The 19,346-nt window shown below is 36.6% G+C and overlaps 3 protein-coding genes across 13 annotated transcripts in view; 2 read left to right on the top strand and 1 right to left on the bottom strand.

The window, feature by feature from the left end:
- The window catches only part of LOC126870035 (conserved oligomeric Golgi complex subunit 1), a 257,074-nt gene extending 240,590 nt beyond the window's left edge, over nucleotides 1–16,484 (top strand). For 3 of the 6 annotated variants that reach the window (XM_050627391.1, XM_050627390.1, XM_050627392.1), the window contains 9 exons: nucleotides 12,318–12,540; nucleotides 12,734–12,901; nucleotides 12,976–13,261; nucleotides 13,337–13,538; nucleotides 13,619–14,035; nucleotides 14,116–15,019; nucleotides 15,093–15,372; nucleotides 15,458–15,667; nucleotides 16,105–16,484. In XM_050627391.1, coding sequence (XP_050483348.1) covers nucleotides 12,407–12,540; nucleotides 12,734–12,901; nucleotides 12,976–13,261; nucleotides 13,337–13,538; nucleotides 13,619–14,035; nucleotides 14,116–15,019; nucleotides 15,093–15,372; nucleotides 15,458–15,667; nucleotides 16,105–16,221 — 2,718 coding nt within the window. In that variant the 5' untranslated portion in view covers nucleotides 12,318–12,406 and the 3' untranslated portion in view covers nucleotides 16,222–16,484. Of the gene's footprint in view, nucleotides 1–12,028; nucleotides 12,229–12,317; nucleotides 12,567–12,733; nucleotides 12,902–12,975; nucleotides 13,262–13,336; nucleotides 13,539–13,618; nucleotides 14,036–14,115; nucleotides 15,020–15,092; nucleotides 15,373–15,457; nucleotides 15,668–15,799; nucleotides 15,850–16,104 lie in introns of those variants that run through there. The other 3 variants (XM_050627394.1, XM_050627393.1, XM_050627395.1) reach the window with 3 other exon arrangements.
- LOC126870024 (uncharacterized) lies at nucleotides 1,601–11,843 on the bottom strand. Of its 6 annotated transcripts, none has more exons than XR_007691086.1 (19): nucleotides 11,437–11,843; nucleotides 11,175–11,362; nucleotides 10,923–11,099; nucleotides 10,710–10,849; nucleotides 10,426–10,622; nucleotides 10,212–10,342; nucleotides 9,989–10,099; nucleotides 9,591–9,905; nucleotides 9,426–9,519; nucleotides 9,275–9,350; nucleotides 8,934–9,197; nucleotides 8,677–8,859; nucleotides 8,062–8,214; nucleotides 7,829–7,962; nucleotides 7,420–7,755; nucleotides 5,610–7,335; nucleotides 4,721–5,477; nucleotides 4,261–4,423; nucleotides 2,919–3,149 (listed from the first exon to the last, which is right to left on the bottom strand). XR_007691086.1 is itself a non-coding variant. In XM_050627339.1 (18 exons), exons 1-18 carry the CDS (start codon nucleotides 11,692–11,694, stop codon nucleotides 2,935–2,937), a joined length of 5,424 nt encoding a protein of 1,807 aa, XP_050483296.1. In that variant the 5' UTR covers nucleotides 11,695–11,842; the 3' UTR covers nucleotides 1,601–2,934. The 6 variants fall into 6 exon arrangements, 3 of the variants coding, with proteins under 3 accessions (XP_050483296.1, XP_050483297.1, XP_050483299.1); XR_007691084.1 differs by having other exon boundaries at nucleotides 4,752–5,477; nucleotides 11,437–11,842; XR_007691085.1 differs by lacking the exon at nucleotides 2,919–3,149 and adding an exon at nucleotides 3,638–4,000 and having other exon boundaries at nucleotides 4,752–5,477; nucleotides 11,437–11,842.
- A 921-nt stretch (nucleotides 16,485–17,405) lies between the features above and the next one.
- Nucleotides 17,406–19,346, top strand: part of LOC126870043 (ras-related protein Rab-32) — a 55,310-nt gene continuing 53,369 nt past the window's right edge. The window contains exon 1 of the mRNA XM_050627422.1: nucleotides 17,406–17,766. Within this exon, the coding sequence (XP_050483379.1) occupies nucleotides 17,638–17,766 (129 nt within the window). The 5' untranslated portion in view covers nucleotides 17,406–17,637. The remainder of the gene's footprint in view (nucleotides 17,767–19,346) is intronic.

Below are 19,346 nucleotides of genomic sequence, written 5' to 3'. Positions count from 1 at the left end.
GCGAATATCTACGCTAAGGTGCATGCCAATGTCTAATATTCCACGCATCGTTGATCTCCTTTCCGGCGCTAGCTCGTTACAATGTGCTAACTTCCGTTGGAGATCCTTGTACCTTCGAAATTTTATGCAATCATTGGATTCAGCGGCTCGAATTCGAACTTGGCGTTATCTAATCATAATTCAAAGTGAAGTAACAGTTTCTAACGGTAATTTCGACGATCAAGTTTACTTAACAGTTACTTAACATTCTAATAGTTGCTACGTTTCGACAATCTCGTCTATATTTCTCGTCTGTTTTGTTTATAGCTAACTAGTCCGTGAAATATGTCACTACAAATAATTTAATCTTCTGTAATCAATATCTTTATTTGCTTTATGAAAGTACATTGATTACCATTCCAAGAGCTAGTGATCCTCATAAATGGCAAATAAATATAGTTACACCGGATATATACCTCTGAATTACTTTACGTAGAGATTAATAAATTCCTAGCAATTATAGAATTACAGAGATGGTGAAATACAATAATTAGTATTGTAATTTAAATCAAATCGACTTCGTAAATTGCTCGTTATCAGAGACAATTAAATCCAGTAGATATTGAAATAAAATGCGAATCGTGTTTTATAATTTTAAATTGCGTCCCAAATATCGACGCGTGTACGAAAATGTCGAATTAAGTTGGTTTCAAAATCGTACGACAGATCGAGAGCAGCGACCTCATTCGTAGTTATGCAACACTGCTACGAGAGTCGCATTTTCCGCGAAACCGGAAACCCGGTATAGCGTGTCGCCTCGATTCGATCCATCGACGAGCGAGCGTCCCGCCCTGTGAAATAATTCATGCACCTGAGGATAGCGGCAACGGCGCTGGCATGAGAAATCGCAGCGCCGCCGATCTGGCGCCTGATCATCGAGAATATGTCAGATCGATCTGTTCCGCGATGCATACAAATTGTACGGATCGTGACTACACGAAATCCCTGTATAGTCTCTTTGTTTATTCCTAATGGCATGTCTCTAGTAACGTCTCTAGTAATTACGTCGATTTCCTTGGTGTCCATCGTTTCTTACACGCTCTTACATCAATATACATAATTGAAAGAACATATGTTTAGAACGATCCTCGTTTATTTGATGTTTGGATAAATGAAAATATATATGTACGTGATTTCTTAATCAACTGTTTGAATAATCTTTTTAGGATGCTATAAGGCAGCACTATCGGGGTCTACATGTGATTTTGGACGATTTGGTGAGCGCCTTAACAGCGAAAGAAAAGTAAAGTGAAATAAGTTGGAACGCTGTAAACTATCGAAACTCTCGAACATACTTGTAATTATTTAGAACAGAGTATTATACTAAAGAGAAAGCGGCGAAGGTACCAGTTTCTAGAAATATATTTAAATTAATTCTGTCTTTGGTAATCGTACGTGACACACGATGTAACAAATTATCTAATAAACCACTTTTCAGTTTCCAAGCTCGTACCCCTCCATTTTTATGAAATCTCCAACGTTACTGAGACAAATTGCTTGAAATTCGTTAGAAAAATACCGTTTCTTCTATAAAGACAAGGAAGGACATAAAAAAGCAAGATCTTTGGTAAAAATGCATATCTGCTTTTATTGAAAAAAAAAAAAAAAGATTCAAAGAGAAAAGGTGTCTCCGTGTGTAATATGGTATCGCTTATCAGACAATAAGATCGTCGATCAAGAACTGTGCTCTTAAGCTGGCGATGACGATCGTGGCGACGCGATGCGACGAGAAACGTCTCGCGTCATTATCGATCTTTACTGGGTCACACAGAGAAAACGATTCGGTTGATCGATCTATGATTCGGGCAGGTATTTGCGTCGGGCACTATGTGCGTCACAGCCGCCATGATCGTTCTCGCGATTACGTGTCGTTGGGCCATTATTTTTACAATATCGACCTCTTCGACGGGAAAATTCGTTCCTACTATATTTATAGATATACATATACATACATACACTTTATATTTATATAACATATTATATATCTACGGCTCGCTGTGTCTCGAGAAAAATGCCACGCGTCACCCACCCCTCACTCTCTCACTCTCACTCTCACTCTTTCTCTCTCGCGAACATTCTACCTATTAGTATCAATTTTTCGCTGTTCGTCTGTTCCGTATACCGAAGAGGAGAAACACGAACATAGTACGCCCGTGAAGTAATATATTAAAAATACGAAGTCGACTAGGCGCCGACACTCCTCTTCGTTACAACGTTGCCAACGTCGTTGCCGAACTACTGCGGCTGTCCTTGTATTATTCGTTCGTCTCGTAGCATATCTTTTTTTGTCGTATGATGATCGTTCGTAACAATTAGGCGCAACTCTGTCGTCAGGACCCGTAAGATCGTCGATTGATTCCGGTTCGTCGTGTGTTCACGCGCATCGGCCGTGGCAAAAATAGCGGAATTCTCTTAACGGCTAATCACGCGAAAGAACATGATACGTGTTCTTTCTTACTTGTGATGCATGAAAAACGTGATACAACTATTTTTCATGGTAAATCGCGGCCTCGAGATCGGCTCTACGCGTGTACACCGGCGTGCGCACCCACGAGTTAAAATCAACCGTGCTGCGTAAACGGATAACGCGTTGATACGAATATCTCTTCAGAACTAAGACCAATGTTCGTCGAGCAGAGGTTGTACATCCTCAAAGAAGATGATCAGCAGACAATTTAACAACATAGTATAATATATTATTGTCTGATCTATAATAAAGGTTCCTTTTGTTTTATCCAAAGAAAAGAAGAATCCAGCGGCTTTCAAAATCTCTCTTTAATTCCTTGTGAGGTCAACAACACACGCACACGCGCTTGCGCGACCATAGCAGCCGTGATAATGGTAGTGGCGATAGTGGTAGTGATAGGGGACATCTAATGTTAGTCGAAAGAGAAATCAATTCGCGGCTATCACAGCGGCAGCCGCCGAGGAGGACGACGACGAGGATGACTTCTTCTTTAGTACGATGTCCTTGATGTTGAGATTGACCTTCTCCTTGCGCGGCGGCGGCACTGACTGCAGGCAAAACCTCTTGAACGCCTCTAGTTCACGCTCCGCGTCGTCCATTTCCCCGTCCTCGAGGTCTATATCTTTGGGCGTGAATACGCTCTCTGCAAAAGACACGCTCTGAATACTAGACATTGATGGACCTAACGCAGGGTAATGGAGAAAAAGTCTGTTTTTTTTTTTTTATTTTGGCTGTTTCTTTGGAATTTCTCGCATTTCAAGTTTTTATCTTTCTTTTCTAATAATTATTGATTTCAATGTATTTGAACTGTGACAAATTGTAGGTATGCAATAAAGATATAAATAAATAGCGATAACACTTGAATAGAATAAAAGTAAAGAAACTTAACTTAAAAATAGATAGAATCTTGATGGAATTACGATAAGACGTATGAAATAGAGCAAGAGGCAAATTTCGATTAAAGATTTGAGAGGAAACGTAGCAAGAACTGAAGAGACCAGTCAATTTCTAAAGACATCGTCGTCGGCGATGACAAAAGAGAACGCTTCACGTAAGCATGCCAACGGCCTGTTTTCGATTGTTTGGTAACATAGCGGTTCTCGAAACAGAACAAGAAATAAGAGATCGTGATATTGGAAAAATATCATAATTTTATTGAAATGCGTTATCAAAAAACGATTTCGTATACTTTGTTATCGATCACTTAGGATTAGTCAAACATACCACAATTTGTAATTTTAGATAAATAGTAGTCATATGTAGAACTCGTTGTCATGGTCAACGAACTTGATAGATCGTCAATCTCTCGAGTGATCTACGTATCTTTTCTTTATCTTTCACCTTTTTCCTTTTCTCTGTTTCCTAATACAAGATCAATTAAAAGCTTCCGTTCACATCTAATCGTCTAATACGCGCGACGTATTCTCTCTAAAAACGTCATGCTCAGCATCGAAATGTGTCTCGCGACTTATTACATCGTTCGAGGATACGTAACTAGAAAGGAAACAAAGAAAAAATATAATACAATACAAGAGGAAGTATAATACAAAAGATGTATGTAAACGAGACGTCTCTAAAATATAAGGAGAAGAAAGGACTATAAACTATCCTAAGATCAAATAGTAGTAGTTTGTTATGTGGCGGATGTGATCACTACAATACAAAGTTCGATGGATCAGTAGTCACCTGATTGGTCAAACAGAAAACATGAAGTCGGGGCGCGCGAAGGAAAATAAAGAAAAGATAGTGCTCACTGGCTAAAGTTCTCTTCCGGACAATCCCCCGAGAAATTCGTGGCGGCCAATTTGAGGAGATCCCGAAGTGTACACATCCCCGGTACATTCGATTAAATTTTCTCTCTTTCGAACTATAGCCTGCGACCGAGACTTGGGTCCTAACGCGGTACACTGTCCACTCCTGACGGAAAACGAAACGAAAGAAAAACCGTCGTCAGTTTGACTTAGCCTAACGATCTTACACGTCCAATTGTTTAAAATACTTTTTACATGTCGGCTATGTACGATATATACATATTATCTCTAATCAATGTTTCCTTATAGTATATGCTAATCTTTCATTCTTTAGATAGAAACAGAAGACAAAGAAGAAAATAAAAATAAACAAAAAGAGAACAGTTTTATCTCATACCGGGAGCGAGAAATGCAGCCCGGGTGTGTGTTAAGGAAAACAAAAAAATGAAAGAAGCAAATTTACATGTTAAATTCTGATTATTGTTGTTTCTCACCAACGAGGTTCCAGTCATCTCCGCATTGTCTTGTGCCGGTACCGCGCTTCTTCTTTTTCTTGCTCTTGCCGCTAGACGATGCCGCTATCGAGGCGTTTATCGCTTCTCGAACCGCCGTTTTTGCGCACTGCACATCCTCCATGCACGGCTCCGTCCTCACTTTCGTCAACGTCACGCTAGTCCCCTTTAGGTTGATTCCGTTCTCCGGTATAGGTTGACCATTCGTTACTTTACTGATTTGTATATTAGCCAAGCCACTTAGAGTCGTACAGTCTGGCGTCAGTCTGCTCCTCAGCTCCGCCAAACTCGACGGGATAATGCCATTAGTGTGTTTCAAGCTTGAGTTTTCCATCGACGTTTTCGACGACAGATCACCTTTCACGATGTAATCTGGCTTTGGAGGGGATGTAAGGCCTGCGTTGATCGCCTGTTGCAACGCAGGACTCCTAATGGTGACCATACCATTCTCTGATACTTTTATGATTGCCGCCTGTTGGGTAGGTGGCACCTTCATCGGGCCAAACGCCGGGTTCCTTATGGTTACCATATTGGTACTTGGGTTGTGAAGTATTCTGGCAGGCTCATCAGCATGATCGTTCACGAAAGGATCATTATTTTGCATTGTTGGTTGATGTGACGTGTTGCTAGAATTTAATCCGTTTTTATTCTTCTTTTTCTTCTTCTTGTTGGTAGTGCTCTGACTTTGTTGCGTTTCTTTAGCAACATCTAGGATAAGATATCGTTATTATTACGAAGATATATAATTATATTATTATAAGCTATTATTAAATACTATGAAACAACTAGTAAAGTTAGATGAAATATTAGAAATAGAATATAGAATATTTATTATCTCACCTTTTTCTGCCGGTTTAGGTAATAGATCCTGCTTCAATTTTCCAGTGTCCACTACTATTACATTACCACCCGCCTGAGAACTCGCGTAACTTGATTGAACGCCGCTCATCGGTGCTGCAATTATCGTAGTTTGCTTAGGCGGATTTACTGGTTTAGGCAGTGGCGCTGATCTGATTGGCAAGGGTTTCGCAGGAGCGTCAACTTTAGTTATCGTAATACCGGGTGGCAGTTTTAAATTTTCTATGTTAATCTTCGAATTTGCGCCAATATCTTTGAACTGACTGCTCAATGGCGAATTAATTCTTTCCGTGGATGCCGAATGCAATTCCTGTCGTTGTTTAATCGTCGTCTGATTTATTAATTTACTTTGAATTTTTTGGTTGTCGCCTTTCATTTGTTTAATAGTAATACTAGCAGATGTGTTCTTACTGCTTTTGTTGGAACTCAATTGCCCATTTCTCTCTTGTGACTGTATCTTCGCTTTTTTGTTGTCAATATTGATATTGAAGTTCTGTGATGGCTTTTGCGAAACTGGAGTTTGAGGTGGGGTATTAACTTTATTCTGTTTCTTTCCACTTACGTTCTGTGATTGATTCTTATTCTTATTTACGACGTTCTGTTGCAGCACATTCTCCTTGTTTTCTATATTTTTCTTATCTTTCTTAGACTTCGTTTTTATTTCAGTAATATTCTGCTGCTGAATCTTTTTCTCGTCTACTTGCTTCCCTTTGCTCTTTTCATTGTTCGACTGTTGTTTCATATTGTTCTTGCTGTCACAAATTTTATTCTGCGTTTGCTGTTTCGAATTGTTCGTTTGCTGCTGCTTGTTTCCCTGTTGCAACGAATTATTGTTATTATTACTAGTATTATTATTGTTGTTGTTATTATTATTTGCTTTGGTTTTCTTTTTCTTCCCGTAGACGTTCTGACTTTGTTCGTTCTCCAGTTTCAAGCCGGTTACTTCTTTCGTCTGACCATTCACCAAAGTGAATAGAACTTTATCTTCAGCCGGTGTTTGACCTTTCAACGTGATCGTGACTGTCGGTTCCGCGCTATTAGACTCCATGACTCTCTTAATTGTTACGATCTGCGGTTGAGTCTCCGTCTGAACCGGTTTCTTTGTCTCCTCTTTTGCCTTCACCTCCTCCATTTTTTTCATTTTCTTTTTCAATTTTTTCCTTTCTTTCTTCGTCAAGTTTTTATCATCCAAGTCGACAGTCAGTGATTTGTCCATTGCGTTATTTTTCACATTTGTGCTATTGCTATTGTTTGTCTGTATTTTGTTACTTTTATTGCTAACTTCAGCTTTATCGCTTTTGATCGCCGCTTTATTGTTCACCTGACCAGAGATCATCAATTTCTCCGCTTTACTAATACTTTTGTTCTTTACATTGGTATTCACAGGTGCAGTCTTCGTTTTGCTATTTATACTACTGGTACTACTACTACTGCTGCTACAGCTACTGCTACTAGTGTTACTACTATTGCTACAGACTTCTTGTTTGTCTTTCTTTTTATTACTTAATTGCTTTACAGTCGGCAATGCTACTGGGGGTGACGTAGGTAAAATAGATACTTCGGGTAGGTTACACTGAGGTAATAATCTTTGTGGAACAGGTTTTTGCGGGTCTACGACGGTGATCGTTACTTCCGGTGTCTTTTTTTGTAGCTCTATCAGTTTCAATTTTTCTGCTTCTTGCCTATCTCTTTTAAGCTTTTCTTCCAGCTGTAACAAATAAATGATCAAAAGTTAATTAATCTTACGCAAATATCCAAAGAAAATAAAACGTTAACCTCTGTTTATATTCACCTTACGTTGCTTCTGCCTAGCTTTTTTCTCGGCTTTTTTATTATTATCTTTCTTTCCATTCTGATTGCCCTCAATGAACTCAAGCAACTCTTCCAGATCTCTTTGATCTCGTTGATCCACTTGTATCGCAGGAACAGTCGAAATTGGAGTATTCAATCTCGGGGCTGCATTTGTCGCTGCCTTCGTTTCTGTACTTGTATCAGATACCACCGATTCTGAGGGACTTTTTGAAGGGCTACACGTTGATTTACACTTCCTAGCTTTTTTCTTGGTTAGTAATTGCCGTAACCGTTCTCTCATTTCATTATAATTTCTACTAACTGGTGCTACCGAAGGCTGAAGAAAAATATTCATTCATAATATAACGCAGTAGGTTATATGTTAACTCCAAATAACGAAGACTACTTACAACTCCATGGCCAAATACTTCGCAATAACAACAGTCGCAATGTCTACTGGAATCCCTTTGCGCGGAACTGCTGGTAGAACAAGAGTCTTCCTGACTACTCCCGGAATCCGAACAATCCCCATCTCCGGAACTTACTAAAATGATGCAGAAATTTCATATACATTATTTTTCTGGTAAAATGAAAAAATAATTATGAAATAAAAATCTTTAAAAATAGTTCAACGAATACTGACAGTCGTTGCATGAGACTCTTTTAATGTGCTCGACATTAGCCTGTTTGTGACAGGCGTGCGACGAATGATTGCTGTGACTATGAGATCTATGGGTAGGACCCGTGTTTTTTACCAAGTCTGGAAGGGACCCATGTGTGTGTGAATGAGTGGTACCTATAGAAGTCCAAAAAATACACGTATATACATATAAGCTCGTGAGATTAAAAAAAATAAATTATTTAAATTTCGACGAGTACTTAAAAAGTTGAACACTAAATGATTATTAATTGAAAAATGTTTGTAGAAAACACTGAGTGCCAAGAAAAAAATTTTTAAGAGGCAAAGGAAGAATATGGAGACTAATGTAGTCCAAGTTCGTGGAAAAGAAAAGTACATTTGTAGAACAACCCTGTATGTGCCACTTGTTAATTATAAAAAAAATTGAATGTTGAATTTATTGGCATTTATATTTTTCTCTACATTTTCTAGCAATATTAATAACTATTTAGAAAGGGAAATGACACTTAAATTCTGTACCACAGTATTTTCATTGGTATGTAAACATTTTCCAATAGAAAAAACAAAAATTTTTAATTTTGACTCTACAAGCTGTAATGACTCATTATGTATATTTACCCTGATGCGTTGTATGATTGTGAGCGGTGTTCGGTGTCTGCGTTGTAGAATGTCTCGTCTGTGTTTGAGCAGACTGCGTAGAACCAGTTTTTACTGCAGGTTTATTTGGTTCCTGATTAGCCTTCACGATAGAAGGCGACGGTGGCTTTGGATGATCATTCAGTGCAACTGGTTCAGGTACAGCTATAATATTATAAAATATATCAAGATTTTTATCGCAATAAAAAATAAGATTCTTTTTACTTTATTGCTCTTACATTTTGTTAGGCATGGACAAGTGTCCCATATCTTCCGTTTGGAGTTTAGTAAACACAAACAAGGTGGATTTTCTAGCACCACTTTTCTCTCTGTTATTTCTTTCACGTGCTGATATACACATGAACAAAGTTGTGGATCGGGCGCCCTTAAATCAACATCTTCATTTTCGTTTCTTATTTCATTGCCGTCGCTCTTTATTTCCTTTATCTCCAGATCCTCTATTTTTTTCTTTACTTGCGTTGCCGAAAAATTAGCTGTATCTTCTACAATAAAAATAAATGATATTAAATAATATATTTGGCATAAATTCTACTATTTTCCATGTTGTAAGGATTTTTACCTAAGAATCCATTTGTAAGTTGTGGAAAAGGATTTTCTAATGGTAATAGTATATTTTCTGTGTCACTTTTATTAATCTGTAAGTTAATTCGTTTAATTATTGATGTTATATTAATAAAAAAGTAACAATAAAGAAACAAAAATAGTCTTACACTAGAAGATATTGCAGGTCCTATACACATATGACATTCACAGCTTTTTTCTTCTTCTATATTATTTTCTAAACAAGTTCCTTCAATATGAGCCCTTTAAAAAGAATCCATAGATTAATAAGAATTCAAAATGCTTATAATTCTCATAGATATAATAAGAAGTACCTGACTGATCTCATTGCAGACTGTACTAAATGGCAAGTTGCGCAAGCATAATCAAAGAAATCTTCCTGCCCATTAGTATAAATGTCCGTGGTCGGTTGTGCGTCTGTTACATCAGATAATTTCTGACGTAAAGACTTTACAACCTTGCTCCAGTCATCCAATAAAATTTGTAATATCTCGATACTTGGAGGCATAATGGGTGAATCCAAACTTAAATCCGGTGTAGGACTTAAAGGCCTGCTATCCACCTCTGATACGCCAACTTTTTCTTGTGAAGTAATCATCGAAAGTTGGCCATTCGCTTCATGCAATTCACTGCAATAAAAGAAGACATCAAACCATTGATTCATAAATATATACAAGGCAATATGCAGTATTTTATTTTTATATGAACATACTTTTCAACGTCGGTCCATTTATTTAACATACGCGGTTCCATAAGTTTCCTAGTTGCTGTGAACACTTCCCTTACTTGCCTAAGATGGGTCATTCGACATGCTTGTTCTGCACTGAAATACGCACCGCTTATGAAACTTTGTTCATAGATTTTCTTTCCTGGGATTGTGATCAGTTGATATATAGTTGTGTTATTGTTAAAATATAATTCATATAATCACTTACTTGTACTTGTCCATCCACGATTCAGTTTCTGCCCATAGATCTCTAATTACTGTCATTTCTTTCTCAAACCATAAATACCGATGGAAAAGACGCTGGTATTCCGAGCTTTTTAAGGGCAAAACTTTCTTTAACTGTAAAACATAAGATATGTATTTTAGCATCTATTGGACATTATAAATAAATTAAAATATGAAAACACTATAAGTTCCTTTACCTGGCCAATAAAAGGTGACAAACTGTTTTGTATAAATGGATCATCATATATATAAATCTGATACAATTTCTTAATAAAAGCAGCCCATGGTAAAGGAAATTTATAATTGAACTTGCCCAAATGATCTTTTAAAAGTTTTACAAATTCAGAAATTTTCACAGCTGTTGTTATTAATGCATCATAATCATCTAAAAGGCCTATAAAAAGAGATACATGGAACTATTTGCATCAACTAGCAGAGACAAATTATTTAATTACAGGTATAGTATTATATTTATATTAACCTATAAGAAAAATTTCTGGTAAATTATTTACACTAAGATGTTGTAAAAGATTTAATAATCGAACTTTTATTTCTACAACAAACTCCTGTGCCAGGCTTACTAGTCTCATAAATAATTGATGAGGGTTCCTTTTACACAGTCTGAAAAAAAATTCTATATTTAGCTTCATAAATCACACTCAGTAATTGTCCTCACATCAACTATTAAACTTACTGCAAAACGATCTTGTGCGTATCATCCGCTGAAAATGGAGTTTGTTGAAACTCTAAACCTCCAAGGAAACAAGAAGCTTCTAAGGCAACATTAAAGGAACCCCTTATATGTTGACGTAACTCTGCCCATAAATTTTGGAACTTCATGGCTTTATGTAACTCCTCTCTAAGCAGTTCTCTGCGTTAAAGCTAACCGTTAATGCCATCCACCAGTACCGGATCACTCCCCATTCATTGACAATACAACAATTACCTTTTTGCTTTGCATACATCGCATGAACACATTTCCTTACCCCTGAAAGGGTTGTCTATGTTCACAGCGGTACTTGGACTTTCGACAAGCGACTCAGGCCTCGTTTGCATCGCATTCAGTTCCATGCTATGGGAAACCCTCGCGCCCTTGATAAACTCATCCACTACGCTTTCGTCAAGTGTCACGCTCTGCAAGTAGAACGTGTTCGTGGTTGACGATTGTTGATGCGGGATGAAACGGTGTTCGCTAGAAGAAAACATACCGCGACAGGAACCGAGTCCGCGACTGGGATCGAGTCCGCGACAGGAATCGAGTCCGCAACAACGGGAGAGCTAACAGCATCCTCTGTGTAATTAATAGTCCGTTTGCTTCCCTGTCGCGTGAAATCGCCTTCGACGGTAACACATCCATCGCAGAGAGTGTCGTCAGTGTGTTTCTTAACAAGAACGTCATCCATCGCTACTACGTTGCTTTCTATCGTCCCGTTGCACTGACCGTCCTCGCCGTCGCTGCCGCTCATTCTGTCGTCGCGTGATACCGCTGCCACACCGACCTATCGTTTGCCGATACCTAAATCGGGCTGAACGATAATTGATGCGTATATTCACGGGTTTTTCTTGGAACCGCGTAAACACCTAAGCTGCATTCAATCAACATTCGCTCAATATGGCGTCTCGCGTGCTCATCCCATAGTTCAACGTCTCGTCGTGAGGTGACGTGCTTCGGCGATTGCGTGCGAACGTGTTCGCCATAACACGTTCTCGATCGACTAGATCTTTTCTTAAAACCTTCGCTAAAAACGAGCATTTCGTTAAAATGAAAAAAACTAGACATTCAGGCACATCGTAAGGAATTTAAATACGAAAGCAAATTAGGTGCAGTCGAATATTTGTTTTCGATAATGTTAATATATTTATTAGTATATTTCTCTACGAATGATTCTCGTTAATGGCTTGAAATGTATAGTTGTTTGCATAATAGAGTAAAATAAATGGGAGTTATCTCAGTAATTTCTTTGAATTTATATTATAGAGTTGAAAAAAGAGGGGGCAAGGTATGTGCATTACATTATCGCTTGAGACAAGGAGGAAATTGTATGTGGCGTCATCTGGTATCCGATTAATAATTGACAATGTTTTGTAGAACACTGCAGATAATAATGCGATGTAAATACGAGCCGATTCCTTGCTACGTGGGAACATCAAGATACGTGGAGGAGAATTGTCAAGAAAATGACAACGAATTACTTGGATTTGGACATTAACAAATTGTTCGAGGAGTACACAATAAAGGAGATCGAGGGGATCCAGAAGAAGATTCAACATGAGAGTGACAGGAAAAAAATCGAGCTTAGAACTTTGGTTGGGTAAAGTTCTGTTTTAATGACTTAAAGTAATTGCTTGTTACTGTCCTTTATTTTCTATATAAATTGATATTCATGTATCTGCTTAGTTGTTAAACAGTTGTTAAACAAGAGAGTTTAGTTGTATATCTATTGTTGCTAAAAGGTTATTAATCTGATCTACTAGTGTACTTATTAGGCGATTAAATACTTTTAGGGAAAGGTACCGTGATCTTATATTGGCTGCAGACACAATTGGGAAAATGAAGATAACTTCTGAGAGAGTTATTTCAAGGATAACTAACATTGAGGACAAATTTAGGGAATTACAGAAAAAGTACCTTATTGGATTTAAAATAGATTCAGTTCAGAATGAAGATGATAGGTATTTCTCTATAGTAACTTTTTAAAAATAAAGTACATAATTTTCTTGTTTATAATATTTATATTCTTTTACAGAAATATTGAAACAAGTCAGAATTCTGTCATCATTCAAATAAAAATCTTGATGGACATACCCCAATATATCTGGACGAATATTGAAAACAAGGATTTATTATTTGCTACACAATTGTATTTGGTAGCTCAACATATAAATTATAGCCTGTTATTTGAAGTGGGAAATACAGATTTAGCACTTAAGTATCCAATTGTGTCTAAGCAATGGGATGTTATTAGTCAATTCAAGAATATCATATTTACTGAATGTAATAATGTGTTACAATCATTAAGTGTAGAATCAGGGGTTAGTATACCTATTATAAAATTTTGTTCCATTATACAATTTATCCTTCTAATAAGGTATTAAATTTCATTTTAGAGCATAGCAAATTGTCTGGCAGCACTTGTATTGTTAAATGGATCTTCATTCTCAGATTTGTTGGATAAATTAATATCATTGCGTAACCATGCAGTTAAATCTGTTGTTACAGACGAAAATGACAACAGTGTTAAAAAGAAAATAAAATCATGTATTGAAATATTGATTCAAACAATTAGTTTAATTTATTCTTGCTTCATAAGTATGTAATGATATATAAATGATATATAAATACAGAACATATTGTGCTATGATACAGTATTAAATATTAATTAATTACAGATTCAGACGGAAAATCAGGTGGTCTTGTTTCGCAATATTTAACAAAAATTCAAGATCAAGAAGCATACTCTTTGCTCTCCCAGTTGGACTTCAATCAAGAATTATTAAAGGAATTTCTTCCTCTTGTGACTAAACAGCACAAACCATTTGCCGCAAACAGTTTTGAAAACTTTTGTGTACCAGATCTTCAAAAAAGTATCAAATCTTGGCTCGAATGGGTAGCTGAGTTTTGCAATCGCGAGATTACGAAACTTCTCGATTTAATAATATCCATAAAAGGCTTGTATTACGTTCGTGAAGAAGCTGTTAGCATTAATCTGCCTGAGAATTGGAATTCGATATGGGAGGAGCTTTCTCTTCCAAGAATAACCTTCTGGGTGGAATTTTTTCAACCTTTAATATCTCACAGAGTAAAACGTATGTAACACAAACAAACAATATAAAATATATTTATTGTTACTGAATTGAAAGTAGTAACACTGTTAATATTTTATTAGGTATCATGGACGACAAATGGATGGAAACTACTATTGCGTTAAAATCTGACATAATCGAACTATTGGGGAAAGTGATTCATGATAAATTTGAGTATCCAGAACACGATTTGCGATGGTTTGTCTGGAAAGACTCTCCAAGTGATATTCCTCAGAAGCTCACCAAAAATGGTGGCCTAGATAATAAAAGATCCCTATTAATGAAAACCAAAGGATATTCGCCGAATATTCTCAAATTGTGCGAAAATTTTGACTCAAGTTTACACGCTTTGCTCGAAGATCTTGAACAATACTTATATGAAACAGAACGCGTAATGTCTATCAAGGACAATTTATTATCTACAAATATATATTTAATTTCGGATTCATTCTCTGATCGCGCAGAGATTCAAGAACATTTGCAAACTGTCAGTATCAGTATGATCGAAGATTTTATCAATTTTGCAAAGACGTGTACAAATAATAAGCCTGAATATGGTCAACGTGATATAAATGCTGTTATAACAGCAAGGTTTCTTTTAGCATTGACAACGTTAAGTTCAAACTTAAATAAATGTTTCACACTCTCAAAAGTGTCGGGATTGACTATTACAAATGCCAGATGGCAGTCGGTTTGTGATAAATTGAAAGAAGAAAGTACTTTTGTTTGGTCAATTTGGGCTAAAACGTATAAAATTAAGATAAGTGAGCATAGGGAAAGGTTTATATCTAAGGAATCTCTAGATGGTTATCCAATACATTTAGTTATATCAGAATGGGAGAAAGTGATCATCGAAGAGGACTCTGGAGAGGGGAGAAGAATAAAGTCAGAAATTTTAGTACCATATCAACCATCTATACAACTGCAGAAGTTTTTAACTGCTATTAATAAAGATTTAAATAAAGTAATACCGCACACTCTTCCAAAGTAAGTCCTGTGTTATTGAAATTTATATAAATTGAATTCTATACATTTCTAAAATTTGAATTTTTTGTCATAGGAAAGTGCTGCATGAAATTATAGAGGACGTTGTGACGGAATTATTAAACTATTATCTAACTGCACCTGGCAATGCTAGACTTTCACAAAAGCAAGCCCTTCAAGTATTATTTGATATAAAATATTCTAGTCTGCTTATGATACCCCGTGAAAATAAAATTCTGTCAGATTTATCAACCAAAGCTTGTGACAGTGTGTTATCAAAAATCGATCCATTCGATTACGATGTTTTCAACCCTTTCATTCATACTAACGTAAAGAAAAGTGTTCAAAGATCACTGGTGAATATTTGTCTAATTCGAAAATATTTTACTAATCAATATATGTATATAAACACATTATAATCATTTTATTTCTTGATATTAGCTCATATTAGGAAATCTAGTACCTCATTTGGAACAGTTACACACAATTTTAGGAGCACGAAGCGAATACAATAACGCTGAAGGCGTGAAATCAGATTTGCCTTCAGTCCTGGCTTTATGTACGGGAGCGCCATGGTTCCCGCCTTTAACAGTAACTGCTCCGGCAAGAAATTTGCCACTTGTTACCGTACCCATGCCAGAAAAGACACAGGTAGGGGGGATCTTACCTTTAAATTTAAAAACTTTCTAAATATATCTCTTTAAATTCCATTTAAATATTAGTTTATAAAATTGTTCCTATCGCCTATTTATGAATATTTGTTTCATTTAAATGCGTATGTAGCCTTAGATTGCCAGGGTATTCAGATAAGATAGTTCGTGCATTTGATCCCGGTAAGGAAACGATGTTACGTTTTCCGCTTATATGGTTTTTTAATTAACAGATTAACCAAGCACATGCTTGTGATGTGTTAATTATATGAAATGTAGCTTTTGTTATAGCAAATAATATAATGTTGTAGAATATAATATATATTAGTTGAAGTTCATATATATTGGTTGATATAATATAATAATGTATTTAATTTTTTAGTTTTCCACATAAATAGTATCAAGATTTAATTCAATTTTTCATATGTGTTGATATAGCGTAAAAAGACCACTAGCAAAGAAAATACGAAAAGTGATTCAACTGGAGCTACGATCAAATCTGGCGCAGCGGCATTTTTCGGAGCGATGGGTTCGGATTGGTTTGGTAGTAGTTAATTTATTTATTTAATTCGATATAAAAATTGTAAATACTTTACTGTATATGTATATACGCGCTAGGTATGTTCATGTAAATACTATAATATTGAATTGCCTTTTTGACAGTGTTGTCAGTATTGAATAAAATATTTTATACAATCTTTAAATTCTTATTACGGTTTCTTAGGCAATTTTAATCGTACGATTGTTTATTATATATTCAGATTTTGTAAACAATAGTAAGATATTAAATAATAAATAAACTACGAATGTTTATGCTATTTTATATCTTTATTAATATGCCCAAAGAAATAGAATGTTTCACTCATCAGATGTTGTAACGAATACTATATATAGCTTGTATGCATTTGTACCTTTAAATCTGTTTTAAATGCATAAATATTCGTAATGTAAGAGCAAGTCTTACTCACCTACTGAAATTTTATAAAATTCCGCCTATCTGATTTGAAAACGTTTGTTCAGATACACATAGGTAACACTGCACACTAGCACCACAGGCGTCGCGCCCTCGTACTAACATTTAAATGTCACCGACCGATACCCGAGATCGTCCAACTTTCACCCAACAAAAACATCATAAAACCACAAACAACTATCCAACTATTCAATATCCCGTAAGTAACGTACAAGAAATATCAGTTCACACCCAATAAACATCAACAAACACGACTTTATCGTACCTTACATATGCCGAAGTAATTTCAGATATAACAGCCTATACGATAGAGACGAATAAAAGTTGTTCATCTTCTTGAATGAGAAAAACGAACGAAGCAGTTGAAATTTCCCGATCGAACATGAACTCGACCAGGTGATTATGCTCCGCGCGACACGTGAGCTCAGTACCATTTTGATCGTCCAGCGCAACGCGTCGTTTCAAATTTCTGTAGCGTCGCTGGCGCCGCCAACAGTGATAAAGACAGAGAAGAGAGGGCGTTACAGTAATTGGAAGAAGATAAACAGCACGATTGGAAGTACGCTCGTATACACATGTCTAACAACTCCCGTGGTGGGGTAAAGCTCCTAGCGAACGGCAAAAGTTTCTCAGTTTGTCCACTGAGTAGTAAAGCGCTTCAATCATTAGATACGAGTTGCATGCGCAAGTTATATAGTCGTATACATATGTACATGTGGAATACGACTGTGGTGCATAACTATTTATTGTTTTCATGTTCCAGAGATCGCAGCGCTCTATGGCTGGCGGCCGATTTGTAAAGCACACCTTATGACATTAAGAGTCTTACCCCTACCACGCCAGTTGCCAGATCTGTGTATACGACCGTGACTGACAGTGTCGCGGGCATTCGCGGCAGTTACGCAATTACCCTGAACGAGGGGGCGAGAGGGAAAGACGAGTAGCAAAATACGCCAGCGCAGTGTAGTACACGTTTTGGTATACGGCAAGATGGCTGGATGGGCCCAGCTGTGGTGATATCGGTCGTGAGACGTTCTCGTTCGCACTTGAAGAAAAAACAACGATACGAAACCGTTCAACTTCAGGAGTACCGCTGGGACAAGCAAAACCCTTATATACATCAAATGGTAAGTGAAAATACTTTTTAATTCCCGTTTGCCGCTCGCTGGAAATACACGCGGCTTGATGCGTGCGACGTTTCGCGCGCTGTTTTTCAAACTCTAGCAGACTACCCGGGAATTCGCTGTGTTCCGAGGGTCGTCTGCTATATGGTGGTTCCACCATATGAAATTACACGTTAAAGTTGAAAATCGCCATGAAATAATTATCGACTTTGAATCGCTGAACCGCCTTGAAAACCCTCGAGTGCTCTTCTCTGAAAACTTAAAATTATTCCGTACATATATAGATATATTTAAAATATAAATAAATAAGATACAAATTAGTCGAATATGAAATCAGTTAAATCAGTTAATGTATAAATTAATATATAAAAAGAATAAAGTACGATGGCCGGAGATCATTTATAAGAAATGAGAAATTGTTAATCTCGTAGAGTAGCGTGCTTACGTAAGATTAAGGTTGTTTAAATGTTTTGAGGCGGCGATAAGTTAAAGTCGTAATGTTTTGATCAACGTGTTCTATCGTTTACTCTCTTGGTTAATTTGTGCCGAACTGTAATACAGCTTTTCTCGTAGATTTATTTTCACATCGGCCACGAGTCCATCAAGAATTTTTCGCCGGATTATGATTTATGTAAATGATGATGTACCATCTGTGGAATGTGATACGCGTGCAGGGGATTGATACGTATGCATTAATATCGTTCCAAACTTAAAGTAGGAACCGTTTGAACAGAGTTTCCGGATTAACTTCGCGCGTGGTTCTTGTTGCGTGATCAAAATTTATTTCGTAATAAATTATAAATATTTAAAATTCCTTGGAGTGCATTCTTAAGAGATTGTTTTTTTTTTTTTTTTATTTCTCTTAAGACAAACAAGTGAAGTCCTTCTTGTAATAGTCGTAGAATAAAATGTATTGTTTGCTTCTTTTAATAGCTCTTCATCAAGAAAAAATTTGGTGTCGTATGATAAATTGTAATTAATCTGGAAGCTTTTGTGCTGATTTATGGCGTGTGGGGTTAAAAACCTGACCGATAAGAAACGTTTAGGCCGGCTGACGATTTTTCTTAACACGGGATGGCAAAAATCGCCATCAAAACAAATGACGGCAGATTGGACAAAGGCCAACTCCACGGTAGGCTGCATCGCGAGAACAAAAAACTCTTTGCACTTGTGATATTGAGCGGAAACAGTCGCGATGCGGCAGCGCGCGGTCGTTTCCCCGGTGAAACGTTACATTTCACCTTTGCCGTCTGAGAAAAAGGAAGTACGTCCATTGAATCGCGTGGTAGATTTTAATAGCAGATCTCCATTTGTCTTTTTATTATTATTCTGTTTTTCTGCTTACGCTGCTATGCATTTATACGTATGCATATAAGAAGTTTGTTTTAATATTATCTTTTGTGAAACGTAATCTCTTTGCTGTTTGCTAATTAACTGATAAGTTTCTATATCATAGTATAAAGAAATATGATTTTATTGGATATAAATATTACGGAAAAAATATTTTTCTGATACATTTGTGCAATGCAAATAAATATTTCTAGATATACTTTTCTCATTGATAGTACGTTTTATTTCTCACT

Source organism: Bombus huntii, chromosome 10, assembly GCF_024542735.1.
Source record: "Bombus huntii isolate Logan2020A chromosome 10, iyBomHunt1.1, whole genome shotgun sequence".
NCBI classification, from domain to species: domain Eukaryota; kingdom Metazoa; phylum Arthropoda; class Insecta; order Hymenoptera; family Apidae; genus Bombus; species Bombus huntii.
Note: the sequence above shows the minus strand (reverse complement) of the source record. Positions and strands in the feature narration are given on the sequence as shown.